This window comes from Sceloporus occidentalis, unplaced genomic scaffold (genome assembly GCF_023333645.1).
Source record: "Sceloporus occidentalis isolate IW3139 unplaced genomic scaffold, rSceOcc1.0.p SCAF_4, whole genome shotgun sequence".
Taxonomy (NCBI): domain Eukaryota; kingdom Metazoa; phylum Chordata; class Lepidosauria; order Squamata; family Phrynosomatidae; genus Sceloporus; species Sceloporus occidentalis.
The window spans coordinates 137016955-137034033 of NW_028316984.1; the positions used below are offsets into that span (position 1 = coordinate 137016955).

At 43.1% G+C, this 17079-nt stretch overlaps 1 protein-coding gene across 15 annotated transcripts in view; it reads left to right on the plus strand.

Moving 5' to 3' along the window:
• Positions 1–17079, plus strand: part of GPHN (gephyrin) — a 411497-nt gene that overhangs the window by 160314 nt on the left and 234104 nt on the right. For 14 of the 15 annotated variants that reach the window (XM_089521676.1, XM_089521678.1, XM_089521679.1 and 11 more), the window contains one exon: positions 15844–15936. In XM_089521676.1, coding sequence (XP_089377802.1) covers positions 15844–15936 — 93 coding nt within the window. Of the gene's footprint in view, positions 1–15843; positions 15937–17079 lie in introns of those variants that run through there. The other variant, XM_089521691.1, reaches the window with a different exon arrangement.

Below are 17079 nucleotides of genomic sequence, written 5' to 3' on the forward strand. Positions count from 1 at the left end.
ATGCTGATCTGGCGCTTTTCCAAGTCTAAAAGAAATGGCAAAATGCCTCTCCTTTTAGAGCTGGCAAAAAGGCACCCTTGCTGCCGCGCCGGTATTTTTCGACACTCCATTCCGCATGCATCGTATAAAAAGTGTTCCAAAGGAGTGCTGTGATGCTGCCCGCCATGTGGTGGGGTGGACAGCATCCAAACACCACACCCCCACGTCAGTGCTTCAAGCCGATTTATACAGCCCCTTAAATTCACTCCCCTAATGAAGTCTTGTCAAAATCTTGTACAGCTTTCAAGAGTGCTGTTATACCGTAACTATTCGGGTTGGTTTTGGAGGGTTGGAATTAAATCAATGAATGTTTTCATTTCGGACAGTCTTTTGTATAGTGTGATTTTATTTTTATTTTTTCATTAGCATCTAATATGTGCTGCTCATGGTGCCAAAAAAGCCCTCCCCCCCCTTTTTTTTTTCTTTTGCAGGTTCACAGTTTAGAAATGAGGGAAAGAAGAGGTCAGGTAGATATTTCATGAGAGGAGAAAACGGGTTGAAAAATAGCAAAAGGGAATCAGACATTTAACAGGATTGTATTGGAAGGGCTAAAGAAGAAAAGCAAGAGTATATGAAGCTAGACAAGGGTCAAGATCATGGAAAGACTTGAATGTTGGAAGAAGAAGTTGAATTTTAATACTAAATGATAGAAAAAAATAACGAAGAAACATATGCTTGTCAAAAATTAAATGCTCAAAAATGTTGATAATAGATTACACCGAAAGGAAGACTGATGGAACTGAATTAACATGAGAAAGTAAAGGTTTGAATTAGTAGAGGTGTTCATACATAAGAACTCTCTCTCTTCTTTCTTTCTTTCTTTCTTTCTTTTTTGTTGAAGTGTTAGAAAAAACTGATAGATTTTGCTAGAAAGAAGTATGACCTGTACTTTAATCATGCCTGTACTTTTCAGTTGATTAAGGACAGGGTAAGCTAATGTTGCTTTATTAAAAGAGAAGACAAAAATTCAGGTTTAAGTGGAAACTATTGTAAGGTTTATCTTCTGTATAATGTGCTAAATCCAGGCTCTGCCTCTTGTGTGAACTGACTAGTTCCTTTGTCTTATGGAAGAAACAAGAGATCCAGTAGTAGTTCTCACTGGATGAAGGTGGAGTCCATTTTCACTGATTACTCATGCAGTTCCCAACACCACCTCCCCTGCTGTTGTGGGGGGTTCTCCCCATACCATTTGTAGCAGCTTTTCAGGGACTGTGAGACAAAGGAGAAATCAATGAAAATTGCCTTCCTGAAAATCAATAAAAATTGTCTTCAATGTGTGCCCGTGTGTGTTGTATTCAAGGTACCTGCCAACTTATGGTGACCTCATGAATTTCATAGGGTTTTCTTAGGCAAGGAATTTTTCCACTCCTTTTTGGTCTCAATAATGGTTACGATGACAAGATCTCTTTGAGCACTTGAAGCTATTTGGCAGTAAGTTAAGCTCTTACGAATATACGGTCATTCTTTATATTCCCAGTCTTTCTTGGATGAAAACATACTGAATCAATTCCAATCCAGGTTCAGGTCTGGTTATGGGACAGGTACAACCTTGGTTCTTTTGATGGATGAGCTATGCTGGAAGCTGGAGGAAAGGAGTGCATCTCATGTTGGTTCTGCTGCACCTCTTGATGGCATTCAGTACCACCAACAGTGGTATTTTTCAGAGCTGTTAGGAGCATTGTTCAGCAGTAGTTATTTTTGGCTGAACATTCCCAAAAGGTGGTGATGGGAGGCTATGATTCAGTCTCCTAGTTGTTAGACTTTCAGGTCCCACAGGCCTCAGTATTGCCCCTATACTTTTCAACTTCTACATGAAGCTACCGAAAGATGTTGTCCAAAGGTTTGCAGCTAGGTGTCATTAGTATGTTGATGAGTTTTGTTGCCGTGTGCCTCCAAGTAATTTTTTTTACTTATGATGATCCTAAAACAAATCTGTCATAGGGATGTTTTTGGCAGAATTCTTCAGAAAGGGATTGCCATTGCCAACCTTTCAGTCTGAAGGAGTTTGACTTCAAATGTAAAGGGTTTGTAAAAAAGATAAAGTGTGTAGCTTGGAAGATCTGTGTCCAAAAGTGTCAACCCAGTCTTAGTTAGTGCACAAGCTACACTGTTTCGTAGGGACTGGAAATCTCCATAATGGCCCAAGTCTGTCTTATGTTTCACAGAGGGGCTGTGCAGACAGCCCCAAAGGTGCGGCCTCCAGCCGTCCCTTTTGCAGCCAGATCAGGGCCATGGCAACCGCACGCCACAGCCCTGATCTGCCCTATGCAGGGCACAAAAAGGAGCCGCAAAAAGTGGTTCCTTTTTGCGCCCTACAAAGGTCATGATAGTTGCGGCGCTGCAGCTTTACAGCGCCATTCTTAATCTTCTTCTGATTCCCTGATTGCAATCCCCATTTCTATTCATGTTTGATCCTAAGTATGGGAATTCTTTTACTATTTCTATTTCTTCATTGTCTATGTTGAACTTGTGAAGGTCCTCAGTGGTCGTTATTTTGGTTTTCTTTATGTTCAACATTAAGCCTGCCTTTGCACTTTCTTCTTTGATCATCCTTAGTAGGTGTTCCACGTCTGTGAGGTTTTCTGCTAGTGCTGTGGTGTTATCTGCATATCTTGGATTATTGATATTCCTTCCTCCTATTTCCACACCTCCTTATTCTATCTCCAAGCCTGCTGTTCTTATAACATGTTCTGCATACAAATTGAACAGATAGGGTGAAAGGATGCAGCCTTGTCTGACCTCTTTGCCAATTGGGAACCATTCTGTTTCTCCGTGTTCTGTTCTGACAGTAGCCTCTTGTCCTGAGTACAGATTCCTCATCAGGACTATCAGATGTGTTGGCACTTCCATGTCTACAAGGGAATTCCATTTGGAACAGAATATAATCTGTTCCTGGTGATTTGTTTTTTGCTATTTCTCTTATTGCAGTTTCCACCTCGCTTTTTAAAATTTGGGGCTCATCTTTATATAGCTCTTCATTCCATGTGTCCTTCATTTTGTCATCTCTTTTGTATAATTCTTCCATTTATTGCTTCCAACATCTTTTTATTCCTTCCTGGTCTTGAATTATGTTATTTTTATTGTCATTGAGTGTCCCAGTCCTTGGTTTTAATTTTTCTTTGATTTCCTGGTTCTTGTGAAATAGATCTCTTGTTTTTCCCTTATGGTCATTTGTCTTCTTTTTCTCTGCATTGGGCATTGTAGTAATTTTCTTTATCTTTTTGCACAAGCCATTGTACTGTTGCATTCATAATTCTTCATTTGTTCCTATCTCCCTTTAGTTTTTCTTCTCTTCTTTTCTTTATTGCTTGCAGTGTTTTTTCTGTCATCCATGTTTTTTTCTCTTTCTTTTTATTTATTGAAAATATCTGTCTGCATTCTTCCTTTATTATGTCCCTGGCTTCAGACCATAGTTCCTCTGGTTCTCGGTCTATTATGCTTAGTAGAGCGAATCTGTTCCTTATATTGTTAGTAAATTCTGTTGAGACATTATTTACATCATATTTCAAACCGGCTTTAGGGCAGGATATGGAGTTGAGACTGCTATGGTCACCTTATTTATTTATTTATTTATTTATTTATGGTATTTATACCCCACCCTTCAGCCCTAAAGGCTCTCAGAGTGGCTTACAATTATTATTTTAATTAGATGGTTTCCTGCCCTCAGGCTTACAATCTAAAAAGACACGACACAAAAGGAGAAGGGAATGGTGGTGGGGAGGGGGATCAGATCCAGCAGTTCTTCTCTCCCTCTGAGGCCTGTACCAAGGCAGATGGACTGGAGGGAGGGCTCTTCTTCTTAATCGAGGCCAGGTCCGATGGCGTTAGGCCTGTCTTTTCACTCCATCCAGGCCAGAAGATGACAGTTGGCCAGGAGTGAGGGCCTTCTTCTTCAGTGGATGATCTCTGTCTGGGTATTGACATGGAAAGTGTGACCCTGTGGCCTTAGATACCATCAATGATGGTATTCTTCCGGAACGCTTGGGAGACTTGCATTGCAGTGGTTCCAATCCTATCTCTCAGGCAGATTCCAGATGGTGATGCTTGGGAACAGCTGCTCCTCTAAAAGGGAGCTTACATTTGGTGTCCCTCAAGGTGCCATTCTGTCCCCAGTGCTGTTTAATGTATACATGAAGCCACTGGGGGAGATCATCCAGACACGTGGCGGGGTGTTATCAGTACGCTGATGACACCCAGATATATTTCTCCATGCCTCAGACTGCAGCATTGACTAAGGATGGCATCTCTCCTCTGAATGAATGTCTTCGTGGTAATGGACTGGATGACGAAAAATAGACTAAAACTGAATCCAGATAAGACGGAGGTATTCGTTATAGGGACACCTAATCTGGGTATGGAGATATGTCAACTGGTCCTAGATGGGGTCACATTTCCCCTAAAGGACTGTGTTCACTGCTTGGGAGTGCTCCTGGATTCATCCCTTCAGATGTCAACCCAGATAGATGCAACAACCAGCAGCGCTTGTTATCATCTTCGGCTGATACGCCAGCTGTGACCCTACCTGGAGCCAGGGGACCTGGAAATGGTGGTACATGCACTGGTAACCTCATGACTTGACTTCTGTAATGAGCTCTACATGGGGCTACCATTGTGCCTAGTTCGGAAACTTCATCTAGTCCAAAATATGGCAGCCAGATTAGTCGCCAGAAAATCTTGAGATGACCATATACCACCGATTTTAACATCTCTTCATGGGATGCCTATTAGTTTCTGGGCACAATACAAGGTGTTGGTAATAACCTTCATGGCTTGGGTCTAACTTACTTGTGAGAACACCTTCTTCCATATAATCCAACACTCGCACTTAGGTCCTCTGGGAAAAACTTACCACAGCCAATAAAGACCAGGCTGGCTGTGGTTACTCAGAGGCCGTTTTCATCTGCCACTCCTAAATTATGGAATGGCCTGCCAGAAGAGATCCAACATATCACCAATCTTGACAGCTTTAAAAAAGCCGTCAAGACGGATCTCTTCCGACAGGCCTTCCCTGATTGACAGACCCAGTCCCACTATTACGGACTATCCCAATGACTGCCCAAAAATATCTTGCCTCTATTATGACTATTTTAAATGATTTTAATGGTTTTTACAGTGTTTGTTGTTTGTAATCATGTGGATTTGTTTTAAGGAAACGGGGATAATGGGATTTATTTTATTGTGTTATATGTTTTTGATGTAAGTTACCTTGATCTTGCTGAAGAGATGGAATAGAAATAAAATTTATTATTATTATTGTTAGTTTTTTGTGGGTTTTTCGGGCTATGTGGCCATGTTCTAGAAGAATTTATTCCCAATGTTTTGCCTGCATCTGTGCAGGTGAAACATCAGGAATAAACTGTTCTAGAACATGGCCACATAGCCCGAAAAACCCACAAAAACCTATAGATGCCAGCCATGAAAACCTTTGACTTCACATTTATTATTATTATTATTATTATTATTATTATTATTATTATTTTGGTATAATTGCTGGTTTTGTTTTTTTCTTCAGTCTTATTCTTATTTTTGATATAAGTAATTTGTGATCTGTGCCACAGTCAGCTCCTGGTCTAGTCTTGGCCACCAATATAGAGTTACGCCATCTTTTACTTCCAGTTATATAATCTATTCGACTTTTGTGTTGACTATCTGGTGATGTCCATGTGTACAGCCTTCTTTTTGGTTGTATGAAAAATGTGGTCTCAATGAATAGTTTGTTGGCTTCACAAAAATATATCAGACGCTCACCTGCTTCGGGGTTTCTTTCCTAATCCAAATCTGCCTACTGCAGGGGTAGGCAACCTTTTGGAGCCGGGGGCCGAGTTGCTGTCCCTCAGACAAGTTGGGGGGCCGAAGCTGAGGGGTGGAGCTTCCACCCTCCGGGGGTGGGGCTGCATGCTGGGGGTGGAGCTTCCACCCACCAGGGGCGGAGCCACCCTCCAGGGCGGAGCCTCCACTGAAGCCCCGCAAGGAGGAGGAGGCATGTGCCCACCCTGTCCTCCTCAGTCCCTTTCTGGACAAACACCCCCAACCTGCATTCCAAAACACACACAACAGCACATTTGTGCATTTCACACTGGAAGGTGACAATCTCTCGGCTTCAGAAACAGTAGTTGCCTGCCTCTCAAGCTCACTCATCATCATCACCATCACCACACTATCATTGTCATAGCAAGGGAGACTTGTTACCATTAAAAGCACACAAAACACACTTTGGAAGGTGACACTCTCTTAGCTTCAGAAACAGTAGTTGCCTGCCTCTCAAGCTCACTCATCATCATCACCATCACCACGACCACCACCACCACTACTATCATTGTTACAGCAGACCTTTTAGCATTAAATGCACTGAAAATACACAGAAATGCACTCCTCCTCCTTCCTCCCTCCCTCCCCTTTCTTCCTCCTTCTCTTCCTCCTCTTCTTTCTCCCTCCTCTTCCTCTTCTTCCTCCCTGCTTCTCTTCCTCCCTCCCTCCTCCTCTTCCTCCTCCTTCTTTCCTCCCTCCTCCTCCCTCCTCTTCCTCCTTCCTTCCTTCCTCCCTCCTCCTCCTCTTCCTCCTTCCTCCTCCTCCTCCCCCGCCCCTTCCTTCCCTGCCTGGAGAGAGCCGGCCAGGGCCAAGGAGGCCTCGGTGCAGAGGGGCTCCTTGGCTCTGGCAGCCCTCCCGCCGGCGGAGAGAGCCGGCCAGGGCCAAGGAGGCCTCGGTGCAGAGGGGCTCCTTGGCTCTGGCAGCCCTCCCGCCGGCGGAGAGAGCCGGCCAGGGCCAAGGAGGCCTCGCTGCAGAGGGGCTCCTTGGCTCTGGCAGCCCTCCCGCCGGCAGAGAGAGCCGGCCAGGGCCAAGGAGGCCTCGCTGCAGAGGGGCTCCTTGGCTCTGGCAGCCCTCCCGCCGGCGGAGAGAGCCGGCCAGGGCCAAGGAGGCCTCACTGCAGCGAGGCTCCTTGGCTCTGGCAGCCCGCCCGCTGGCGCCAGCGACAGCACCGGGCCTCCTAGAGGCCCGCTGCCGCCGTCGGAGCCCTATTCAAGGGCTCCAGCGGCTGCAGCGGGCCTCCTGGAGGCTGAAGTCTCGCGCGAGACTTCGCCTCTGGGCGCCGCCATTTTTTTGCCCAAAATGGCGGCGAAGTCTCGCGAGACCTCAGAGAAAGTCGCACGAGACTTCACCGCCATTTTGGACGAAAAAATGGCGGCGTCCAGAGCAGCAAAAAGCCGCGACTGCCGCCGGCGGTGGTGGCGGCGGCGGCAGCAGCAGCAGCTGGGGGCCGCTCCAACGGCCTCCGCGGGCCGGAGGTTGCCGACCCCTGGCCTACTGTTTTTTATTCTTCTTTGTTTCCGACTTTTGCGTTCCCATCTCCAATGATCAGCTTAACATCCTGTGCTGGTGTGCTGTCAATTTCTTCCTGTATTCATAGAATCATAGAATTGGAAGAGACCACAAGGGCCATCTAATCCAACTCCCTGCCACGCAGGAACTTGCAATCAAAGCATCCCCGACAGATGGCCATCCAGCCTCTGTTTAAAGATCTCTAAGGAAGGAGACTGCAGTACACTCTGAGGGAGTGTGTTCCATTGTTGAATAGCCCTTCAATTTTTTCCAGTTCTGCCTCTGTGGTTGGTGCATATACTTGAATTATGGTGATATTCATAGGTTTACAGTGGAGCCTTAATGAAATGATTCGGTCTGATTTTGCACTGTATTCTCTGACTGCTTTTGCCACATCTTTTCTGAGTATGAAAGCCATCCCATTTCTTTCTTCTGTCTTTTTATTCCCTGAGTAGAACACTGTGTGGTTGTCTGATTCAAAGTGGGCCATTCCTGTCCATTTTAACTCACTCACCCCCAGTACTGCTATTTTCATGCGTCCCATTTCCATTTTTACTATGTCCAGCTTCCCTTGGCTCATGCTCCTCACATTCCATGTCCTTGTTTTATGTGTAATGCTGCTTTGGATGCCATTTGCTTTCCTAAGGATGTCTGCTGTTTGTCTTAGCATCTTTCTTATGTCTTTGGCTAATTTTGCAAATGTGATAACCCCTTTCTGTCTCCCTCCTTCACTTTGTTTAATGCTATGATCCTGCCTGTGTCTCACTCAGGGTGTCTCATCATAGGGTTTACTAGGTGATGGAGTTACACAAGGAGGGTCACCTACACCTCCCTGTGTGCAGTGCCAACCAAAGTTAGCTATGGTGTCACAATTCACTCCTGTCAGTGATATCCACCACTACTGCTGCTGCCCAGTAGTTGTTTGTCTCCCTATATTATTCCTCCTGTTGTTGTTTGCTTTCCTACTCATCCCCTTATGTCTCCCTGGGTTTCCCCTTCCCTTGTGTCCTCCCTAATTTAGTCCATAGTAATTGATAATGGGAAAATGTTTATTTTGAAGATCAGTCTCCCAAAATAGACTTTTTGTCTTCAGCTTCATATCTTTGAAATCTATAATTAAAAGAGAAATTACATACAGAAATCCATAAGGAAAGAACTATATTCCACATTAACTATTCTGGCTGCTTCCTGTTGCATTCTGGGATTCCCAGTTTGGGGGGAGCATTTAGAATTATCAGCCAGAGAGCTCTTGGGCCTCACTAATCTACAAACCCCAGAATTCAACAGGATGTTGCCATGGAAGTGGAAGTGGGAACAGGGCATTATTTCCCTACTCCTTCCCACAGTAGCATTCTAGTGTAGCCAGAATTTTCTGTTCCAGAATTTTTCCACCTCCTTGGAGCAGGTTTTTATGATGTAATGGGCTGATGAGATGGGGAGGGGGGAGAGAGAGAAATCACTGGTTCATGTGGAAGATGTATGATGCACCACTGAATCCAGCCCATTAAAGTACTGAATCTTGACCTATGTTGATTACTGATTATTTGAAAGTTGTGCAAAGGGCATTTTATTTAATTGTTGTTGAATCTGAGTACCAAACTGTCTGTAGCTCATACTAATTAATAACAGGAAAATGTTTATCTTGAAGATCAGTTCTCAAAATAGACTTCTTGTCTTCAGCTTCATATATTTGAAATCTAGAATTAAAAGAGAAATTACATACAGAAATTCATAAGGAAAGAAATTATTGTTAACATCTATCAGCAAGCTATTCTTGAATCATGGAGCTATTTTCTTGCATAGTAATCTATAATTGCTGTTTTAGCCTAAAATGTTCAGGGAATAATCATAGGGCTGTATATCAGATGCTTGCAACCCTGCTGGGAAAAATAACTGGCAAGGAGGAGTCATTTAATTTATTTAATTTTTAATTGGTTGAAAATGAAATGGTGAGTGGGAGATCTAAAGTTTGTATAGCTTCTGTGATGTTTGCTTTAATACATTGCTCTCTGAAGAAGTAACAGTAATAAAAACAAACTTTGTGTGACTTGGCTAATACTTCTTTAACAATCTTATGATTAAGTCAGATCATGTTCATGTTTCCGCTGCAGTGCTGGACTCCTGCATGTAAAATGGAAGGGAGAGAAGAGCATTATTCTAAGAATGTAAAGAATATTCACCTTTTTTTTCATCCTTAAGGAAGAAGGGGTGTCTCAACTATCAGAACTCCACAACAAGAAAAATTGAATGCTGCAAGAGTTTTTCTTGGTGTTATTTTTCATGCAAAAGTTGTCCTTGCTTAAGTACTTGTGTTTTGGGTACCACTAAAATAAAAAAAATAATTCAGCCATACAATGAAAAAAAAATTTAGATAAGTTCAAGGCCTTGTCTGAACGTTTCCCATAATAATAAGAATAGCTGTCTGAACAGCAAAATAATCACATTGCCCTTTAGCTAAGCTAGGAGATCTGATGCAGCAGTGCTGATGGAATGTTCCATTAATAAGATATTGGTCAAAAGGTCTATAAAGCAATCTGGACTAAGCAATATTGTCATGAATTCTGGAGATGTTGAAAAAGAACAGAGTCTTTACCTATACCAAGGGTAGGAGAAAAAACTGGATTATGTGAAGAGCTGCTGAAAGTCAAGTGAAATTAATGTAGGAAGTGAATTTTTGCATGCACGTTCATAGAATGGGCTGGTTCATATATTTCATTAAATCAAAGTTCCCATGGGTGTGTATGAGCAACATGATAGCAATAGCAATAGCATTTACATTTCTGTACTACTTCATACTGAACTAAGTATTCTCTAAGCGGTTTACAGTGTGTAAGTTACCTGATCACTCCCATTTGGAGCAGGAGTGGTTAAATCTGGGTCCATGATTTGTTATACAAACCTAAGAGTGAGCCAGCATCTAGTTTGTTGGAGAGAGGAAAGCCTGAGATCTGGTTTCTACCAGGTTCATATGTGACTTTAAATGGATCAAGTAGGGGTGGTTAGCCAGGCAATGTTCTTTCTTGTAAAATTAGATATTTTTTTTAATTTTGTCTTGGCTGATGCAATGTCTCATCCTGATTTGTAGCAGGACAGGTGAAGCTAATGATTAATTTTAAAGAATTAAATGTTCTGAAGTTTTAATTTCTATGGGAGGTAAGTCTTCAGTAAGTCCTGTTGGTTTATTATGCTAAGGAAGAAAGAGCATTTGCAGCTACTCAGTGGTGAGAGGGGAAAATTTTGCTCATATTTAAGGGTAATCTTTCACAAAATAATTCAGATCATTAGTTTTGAGTTCTCTGACATCCAGGACTTTGGAGAGACGTGATTTGAGGCCTACAGCCCTTATAAATGTAATAGAGCAAACCCAGTAAGTGTGCTAAATATACAGTACTTGAGAGAGTGGTGACTGGTGTCATTCTTACGATTCATATGCTGTTTTAAAATAAGCACACCTACAGGAGATTAAACAGGGATATTTTATATAGATGTTTATTGGAGGAGTTTAAAGAGAGGGCTAGAGTGCTGTGTTGCCACCTTCCAAGTTTCCTCTTATATGGTGATTTGGGATGGTAGAAACAGAAAGCAGCCACAGCATTCAGAGAACACAGGTGTGGCAATGGATTGTTCTGTAGATAGAAGGATTTCTGACATTTCCTAGCAGAGGAGATTTTTTTTTTAGAAAAAAAATATTACACATAAAAACAACAATCATACTTCTAGAGAAACAGAGAGCAACTTCACACCATCGTCTGTTTCATAATATTTTTTAGATATTTGAAATCTGCTATCATATCTCTTCTTTCTATTCTCTAAATTAAACAGACCCCATTCATTCAAGTTTTCCTCTTAGGTCTCCACACACCACAACATCTTTCTTACCCTCCTCTGAACATGTTGGATTTCAATCGAATTAACACTATTTAATGAGCAGGAGAAAAACTTCTGAAGAGTCTGAGCTGGGACCTAGAAACACTTATAGACCATTTTAAGTTTATGAAAGTAACAAAGGCAAGATCAAGAAAGATAGATAAACAGATTGACAATCATACCAAGAGATTGTAAGTGCTTACAAAGCATTTCTGGAAATAAATTTTGACAATGTTTAGTTTGCAGTGGTGGTAGATGGGTACTTTATCAGAATCATAGTCAAATGTTAAGAGCTGTTGAGTGACATGAAAGGATTAATTTGTGTTTAGTAAGCCCCACCAGATAGTTGCATTTTTGGCTGGCCAGTCAGGGCTGGGAACAGACTGGGAAAGTAACCTTTCCTTTTAGCAACCTGGTTTATACAGCTCTCATAGCTGTCAGAAAGAGAGATGTCTCATGCATGTACTGTTCAATTTCTTTTGTTTGAGTGTGCCCTATATAAACCTAGGGGTCCATCTTCCTGTTGCCTCACTCTGTGGAGATACAACCCAGCCCATGGGACCCACTACCCAGCCATGGTGGACTGGAGTGTTGGCCCTGGGATAATCTGGGTAGAGTTCATTGCTTAGAGTACTGATTCTAGCATTTACTGCAACAAAAGCTGGAACTCATCAGTCAAAAAGAACTTGGGTGCTTTCTTATATTGTAAACCACCTGCTGCATGATTACCACCAATGGAGCTTATTTTAAAACCACAATGAGTGTCAATTTTTGGTATCAATTAAAGGCTTAGGGAGGCATGGGACTGCAGCCATTTCCAACTCCAAACAGTTGGCCTCTTGGAAGCATACTTGGAAGCATACATAATGTTTCAAAAGCCTAAGACACAATGCTTTCATCTTTCATGGTAGGGAGTCACGAAATAACTATCCTATGTTGGGCAAATGCAAAATTCCTTCCATCAATAGTGAGTTCTTCATGTTCTGTGAAGCAAGAGGCAGCTGTACTTGTTCCAGTCATGCACAATCCATCAGGATTTGAAAAGCACCTAATGCTTCTTGAGTATCTTGCTATCCAATGGGACATTCTTATTTGTGTCTGCTGTGCTGCTGTCTTTTCTTTAGAAATTGTCCCTTACTGACTTTTCAAAAGCACTTCTTGCTTTATGGCCAGAGATTCTTCATCTTCTTTGATTAGGAAGGTGTAGATTAGTCTATATAAGCATAAAATCATAGAATCATAGGCCGGTTACAGACCGGCACTTTAGTGCGTGATGAGCACGCACTAGGGTTACAAAAGGGCGGTGCTTCCGCACCACCCTAACCCTAGTACGTGCTCGTCACGCACTAAACGGCGGCGGCCCTTCCATATGGCCGCCGCCGTGAGGACGTCACGGCCGCGCCGCCTCTAGACGGGGTGGCGTGGACGTGACGTCCTTGCTCTGCGCCAGGGCGCTTAGTGCGGCCTGAACACAGAGCAGGAAGGAGCTCCGTTTTGGAGCTCCTTCCTGGTTTAGTCCGCTGGGCGCAGCCTTCAGACAGCTGCGCCCAGCGGCCTAAAAGAGAAAGGGGCCAAGCGGCCCCTTTCTCCTTCTCCCCGGCGCCGCGGGGTGTCCTTGGGGCTTGAAGCCCCAGGGACACCCCTTTTCAGACTGTGGGGAAGCGGCGTTTTGCTGCTTCCCCGCAGCCTGAAAAGCGGTGGATCGGGGCCTCAGAGGCTGCCGCTCTACATGCTGAGGCCCCGATACACCGGGGAAAGGGGCGGGTGCAGACCACCCCAAATGGGCGGTCTATAACCCGCCATAGAGTTGGAAGAGACCGCAAGGGCCATCCAGTCCAACCCCATTCTGCCATGCAGGAGCTCTCAATCAAAGCATCCCCGAAAGATGGCCATCCAGCCTCTGTTTAAAGACTTCCAAGGAAGGAGACTCCACCACACTCCGAGGAAGGAGTGTGTTCCACTGTCGAACAGCCCTTACTGTCAGGAGGTTCCTCCTAATATTGAGGTGGAATCTCTTTTCCTGTAGCTTGCATCCATTGTTCGGGGTCCTGTTCTCTGGAGCAGCAGAAAACAAGCTTTTTCCCTCCTCAGTATGACACTTCTTCAAATATTTAAACAGGGCTATCATATCACCTCTTAACCTTCTCTTCTCCAGGCTAAACATCCCCAGCTCCCTGAGTCGTTCCTCAAAGGGCTTGGTTTCCAGACCTTTCACCATTCAGATAAATAGGTACCACTCAGGTAGGAAGGTAAACAGTGTTCTGTGCAAACATGCTAGCCACATGATCACAGAGTAGTCTCTGACAAAGCTGGCTCTTTGGCTTAGTAATGGAGATGAGCACTGCCCCCTATGGTCGGATACAACTTGACAATTTTGTCAGTGGGGAATACCTTTACCTACCTTACGCCCAACATTTAACCCTTTGTGGTCTGGGAAGAAGTCCTCTGATAAATGGAGGTATTCCCATTTATCACAGCTAGTTTTGTACATCTTCTAGCAGGAAAACAAAGAGAGCGCTCCCTTGCCAATTATGCTGCACAGTTTTCTGGAGGTGGTACTGTAGCCTTCCTGGACTTATTGTCTCTGCTAAATGCCTATGTAAAAGTCTTTGTTTTGTTGTTTCATTTCACTGATTCTGGAGTACAAGCTGCACATGACTGGCACTTATGAATGTGTGGCTTCTGGTCCCACTTGTACTAACTCAGATTGCACCCACAATGCTGAAATAATCCAGGTTAACACTATTTTAACTTCCATAGCTGAGATCCTGAGATTTGTTGTTTGTTGTGGCATCAGAGCTCTTGGACAGAGAAGGTTAAATTTCTCACAAATATACAATTGCCAGAATTCCATAGCATTGAGCCATGGCAGTTAACTTGGTATCCCCTTGGATTATTCCTGCAATGTGGATGAAGCCTTAGTCACTCATCTCAAGCAGAAATCCCTTGTACTAGAATACATGGCAGAGAACCCAGCAACCCTCTTTTCCTTGTCACCATCCTGTGAAAAATTCCCTGCTTCCTATTTGCCTTCAATCTGGGGTGTTAACTAATAATTTCTTTTTAAAGATCAGATCAGTGTGGTGCATTTTATAAGTCTAAGCAATTTTATTATTTTCAGCATTGAGAGATTTGCACTATCTAAAGCAAAACTTCAGACATTTTATTTGGTGAACAGAGCAGTGCTGAAAGAGTAGTTCTATTCTGGAGCTAACAGCCTGCACTTCAAATATTATCAGGGTATTGAAAGAAGGTGTAATTCTGTCATATATGCACAGAGCTATTAATGTCATTAATTTAAATGAGGTTTATCCCTAGAGTCGGGGCCAGAACAGACCGGCAAGAAGGGGAAGCTTGAAGCCGCCTCCGCCAAAGACAGATTGAGGCAATGGCAAACACTCGCCACAGCCCCAATCCTCCTTGAACCTGGCCCAAAAAGGAGCGGCAAAGATCTGCTGCTTTTGAGTCCATGGAAAAGCTGAGGGCACGCAGCATCTTGAAGCCGCCTATATTTCAGCAGCTGCCCAGCTTCCAAGCAACTTTTAGGGTGTCATCAAAGCGTTCAGCTGAAGGCGTCTTTTAAGGGCCGTCTGTTCCAGCCCTTAGATATAAAGATGATACATTTATTATTCATAAAATAAAATGAACCATTTATATTTGTTTTGTCAAAACACAATACTGTGGCGGGGTACAGACCGCCAGAAAGAGGCACCAGGGAGGTGCCTCTCTTTGCTCCGCAGCAGCACCACAGCAACCAAACTGTGCGACGCTGCTGTGCAGCAACAAAGGAGCATTAAAAAGTGGCTCCTTTTTTGCGGCGCAGTTGCGCCACTGCACACCTACAAAGACATCCCAATGATGTTGCAGCTGTGCAGCGCTGTGCGCCCTGTGTGGGTGTGCTGCACAGCTGCAACATCCTCATCACGTGCTAGGGTTGCGGGGCGTGTGCACGCGCCGCCCCGAGGCAACCCTAGCACGTCATGGGCACACCGCAATCTGTACAGGGCCAAAGTTAGGTTTTTTAAAAGTTTGTTGCATGTATTATGACAAATAAAAGACTGAGCTCTCTGGAAGGTCATTTAGAATACATGTGAATGAAAGTGTGAAGATGAAATAGTGCTATAAGCTTTGCAAAGATTCCTTATCAACTTGCAAGACTTTGTTCTGAGGACATTGATATATGAATAGATAAGGAGGGTGACATGGTAGAATTACAGTATATTGTCTGGTGGTGCAGCCCTCCTAGGCCCTAAATACTTGTAAGAAACAAAACTGACAATTAATGCTATCAAAATACCCCCTAAATAAGGTGGGGGAAAATTTTGCCATCCCCCCTTCTTTGAGATATTTTAGGTCCAGAAGAGGCCTTGTTTTCAACAAGTAACCTAGAAGTCAACTTCTAGGTCACTTTTGTTGGAGGAAAAGCTGTTAAACAGAGAAGCCCAGAAACGTGTCAGAATTGCCTGCCACATGATGTTTGAGAGCATTTTAGGGTTGTTGTAGTTTTAAAATTGAAATGTTTATATAAAATTGTACAATTTCTTAATGTCAGGGAGACCTCTGTTTTATTTGGCTGTGAATGAAAAAAATCTGATGATTTTGTTGTTCTTTTTCTTTCAGGAGACACTTATAGACTGGTGTGATGAAAAGGAATTAAACTTGATTTTAACAACTGGAGGAACAGGGTTTGCACCAAGGGATGTCACACCAGAGGTGAGACAGTTTTTTTCTTTAAAATCATCTGTACTTTTAAAACACTAGCTTTATTCTTCAATGTGTGATAGTTTAAACGGTACCTATATGATATGGTAAGAAATGCTTTATTTCTAAAGCATCTCAAAAATAGCTGTGTGAAACAGTTTAAAAGAAAGCAATTGATTTTTCTTTACTGTCCTCAGGAGACTTGCATTTGTGTATTGGCTAATCTCCAGTGTTCCTTCTTATCTCCTTTGCTTTACTAGTTGACATATGTGTAACTAGGTCTCATAGATTTTTCTGCAGCAGTGGCTGACAGGATATAAGGTTGGGTTCCCTAGGGAAGTGTGGATAATTACTGTAGAACATGCAAGTGCCTTCACATCCCTACAGAGTATGTGGTTAGATTTGGCCTAAAGGAAGAGTCCCAGTCCACTCCTATTCCTCTATTTTTGTAGAATTTTTTTTCTTCTCTAAGATTACTTCTACAAGAATCTTGGAACTATGGAGCCTTTGCAGTCGTGCATCTAGTCTTTTCTTATGAGATACTTGTTCAGTGTGGGCAAAGTCAGGAAACTCTTTCTGTGCATGTGTGTGTTATGGTAGGGGATGCTCAAACAATTACTTTCTTGATCCTGGCAAAGGTCAGTCCTCTTCATATATGCATCTAATAATTTTGAATATGCAAAAGGGGCATGTGCGGTGTGTTAATATGAAGATTATATGGACCAGCCTAATCATACAAATTTTTCACTGGCATCACACTGGAAGGAAGAATACCAGTTTGCGGGCAGGGGATAGAACCATGTGATCTTCCCAAGTAATGTAGGGTTGGATTGCACCATATGGATGTCGCTTCTGTATTACTTGCTGTGTATGTGAACGCTGCCTGAGAGAGTACATGTTCTACATATTAATACTGATTCTTTTGTGAATAAGATTAAAACACTGTTGACTCATTTTCAACTTGTTGTCTACTCCACTCAGCTCACTCAGACAAACAGACCCAAGGTAACCAAATTGCCATAGAGCAATAGACACTATTGTACACTCAAGCAAGCCTCCATGAGGCTCAAATCAACCAAACACCCTTTTGCCAACTGACCCTCAGCTTTGATATAATAAACTCTCCCAAAACACTCTCTGGGACTGGGGTGATTA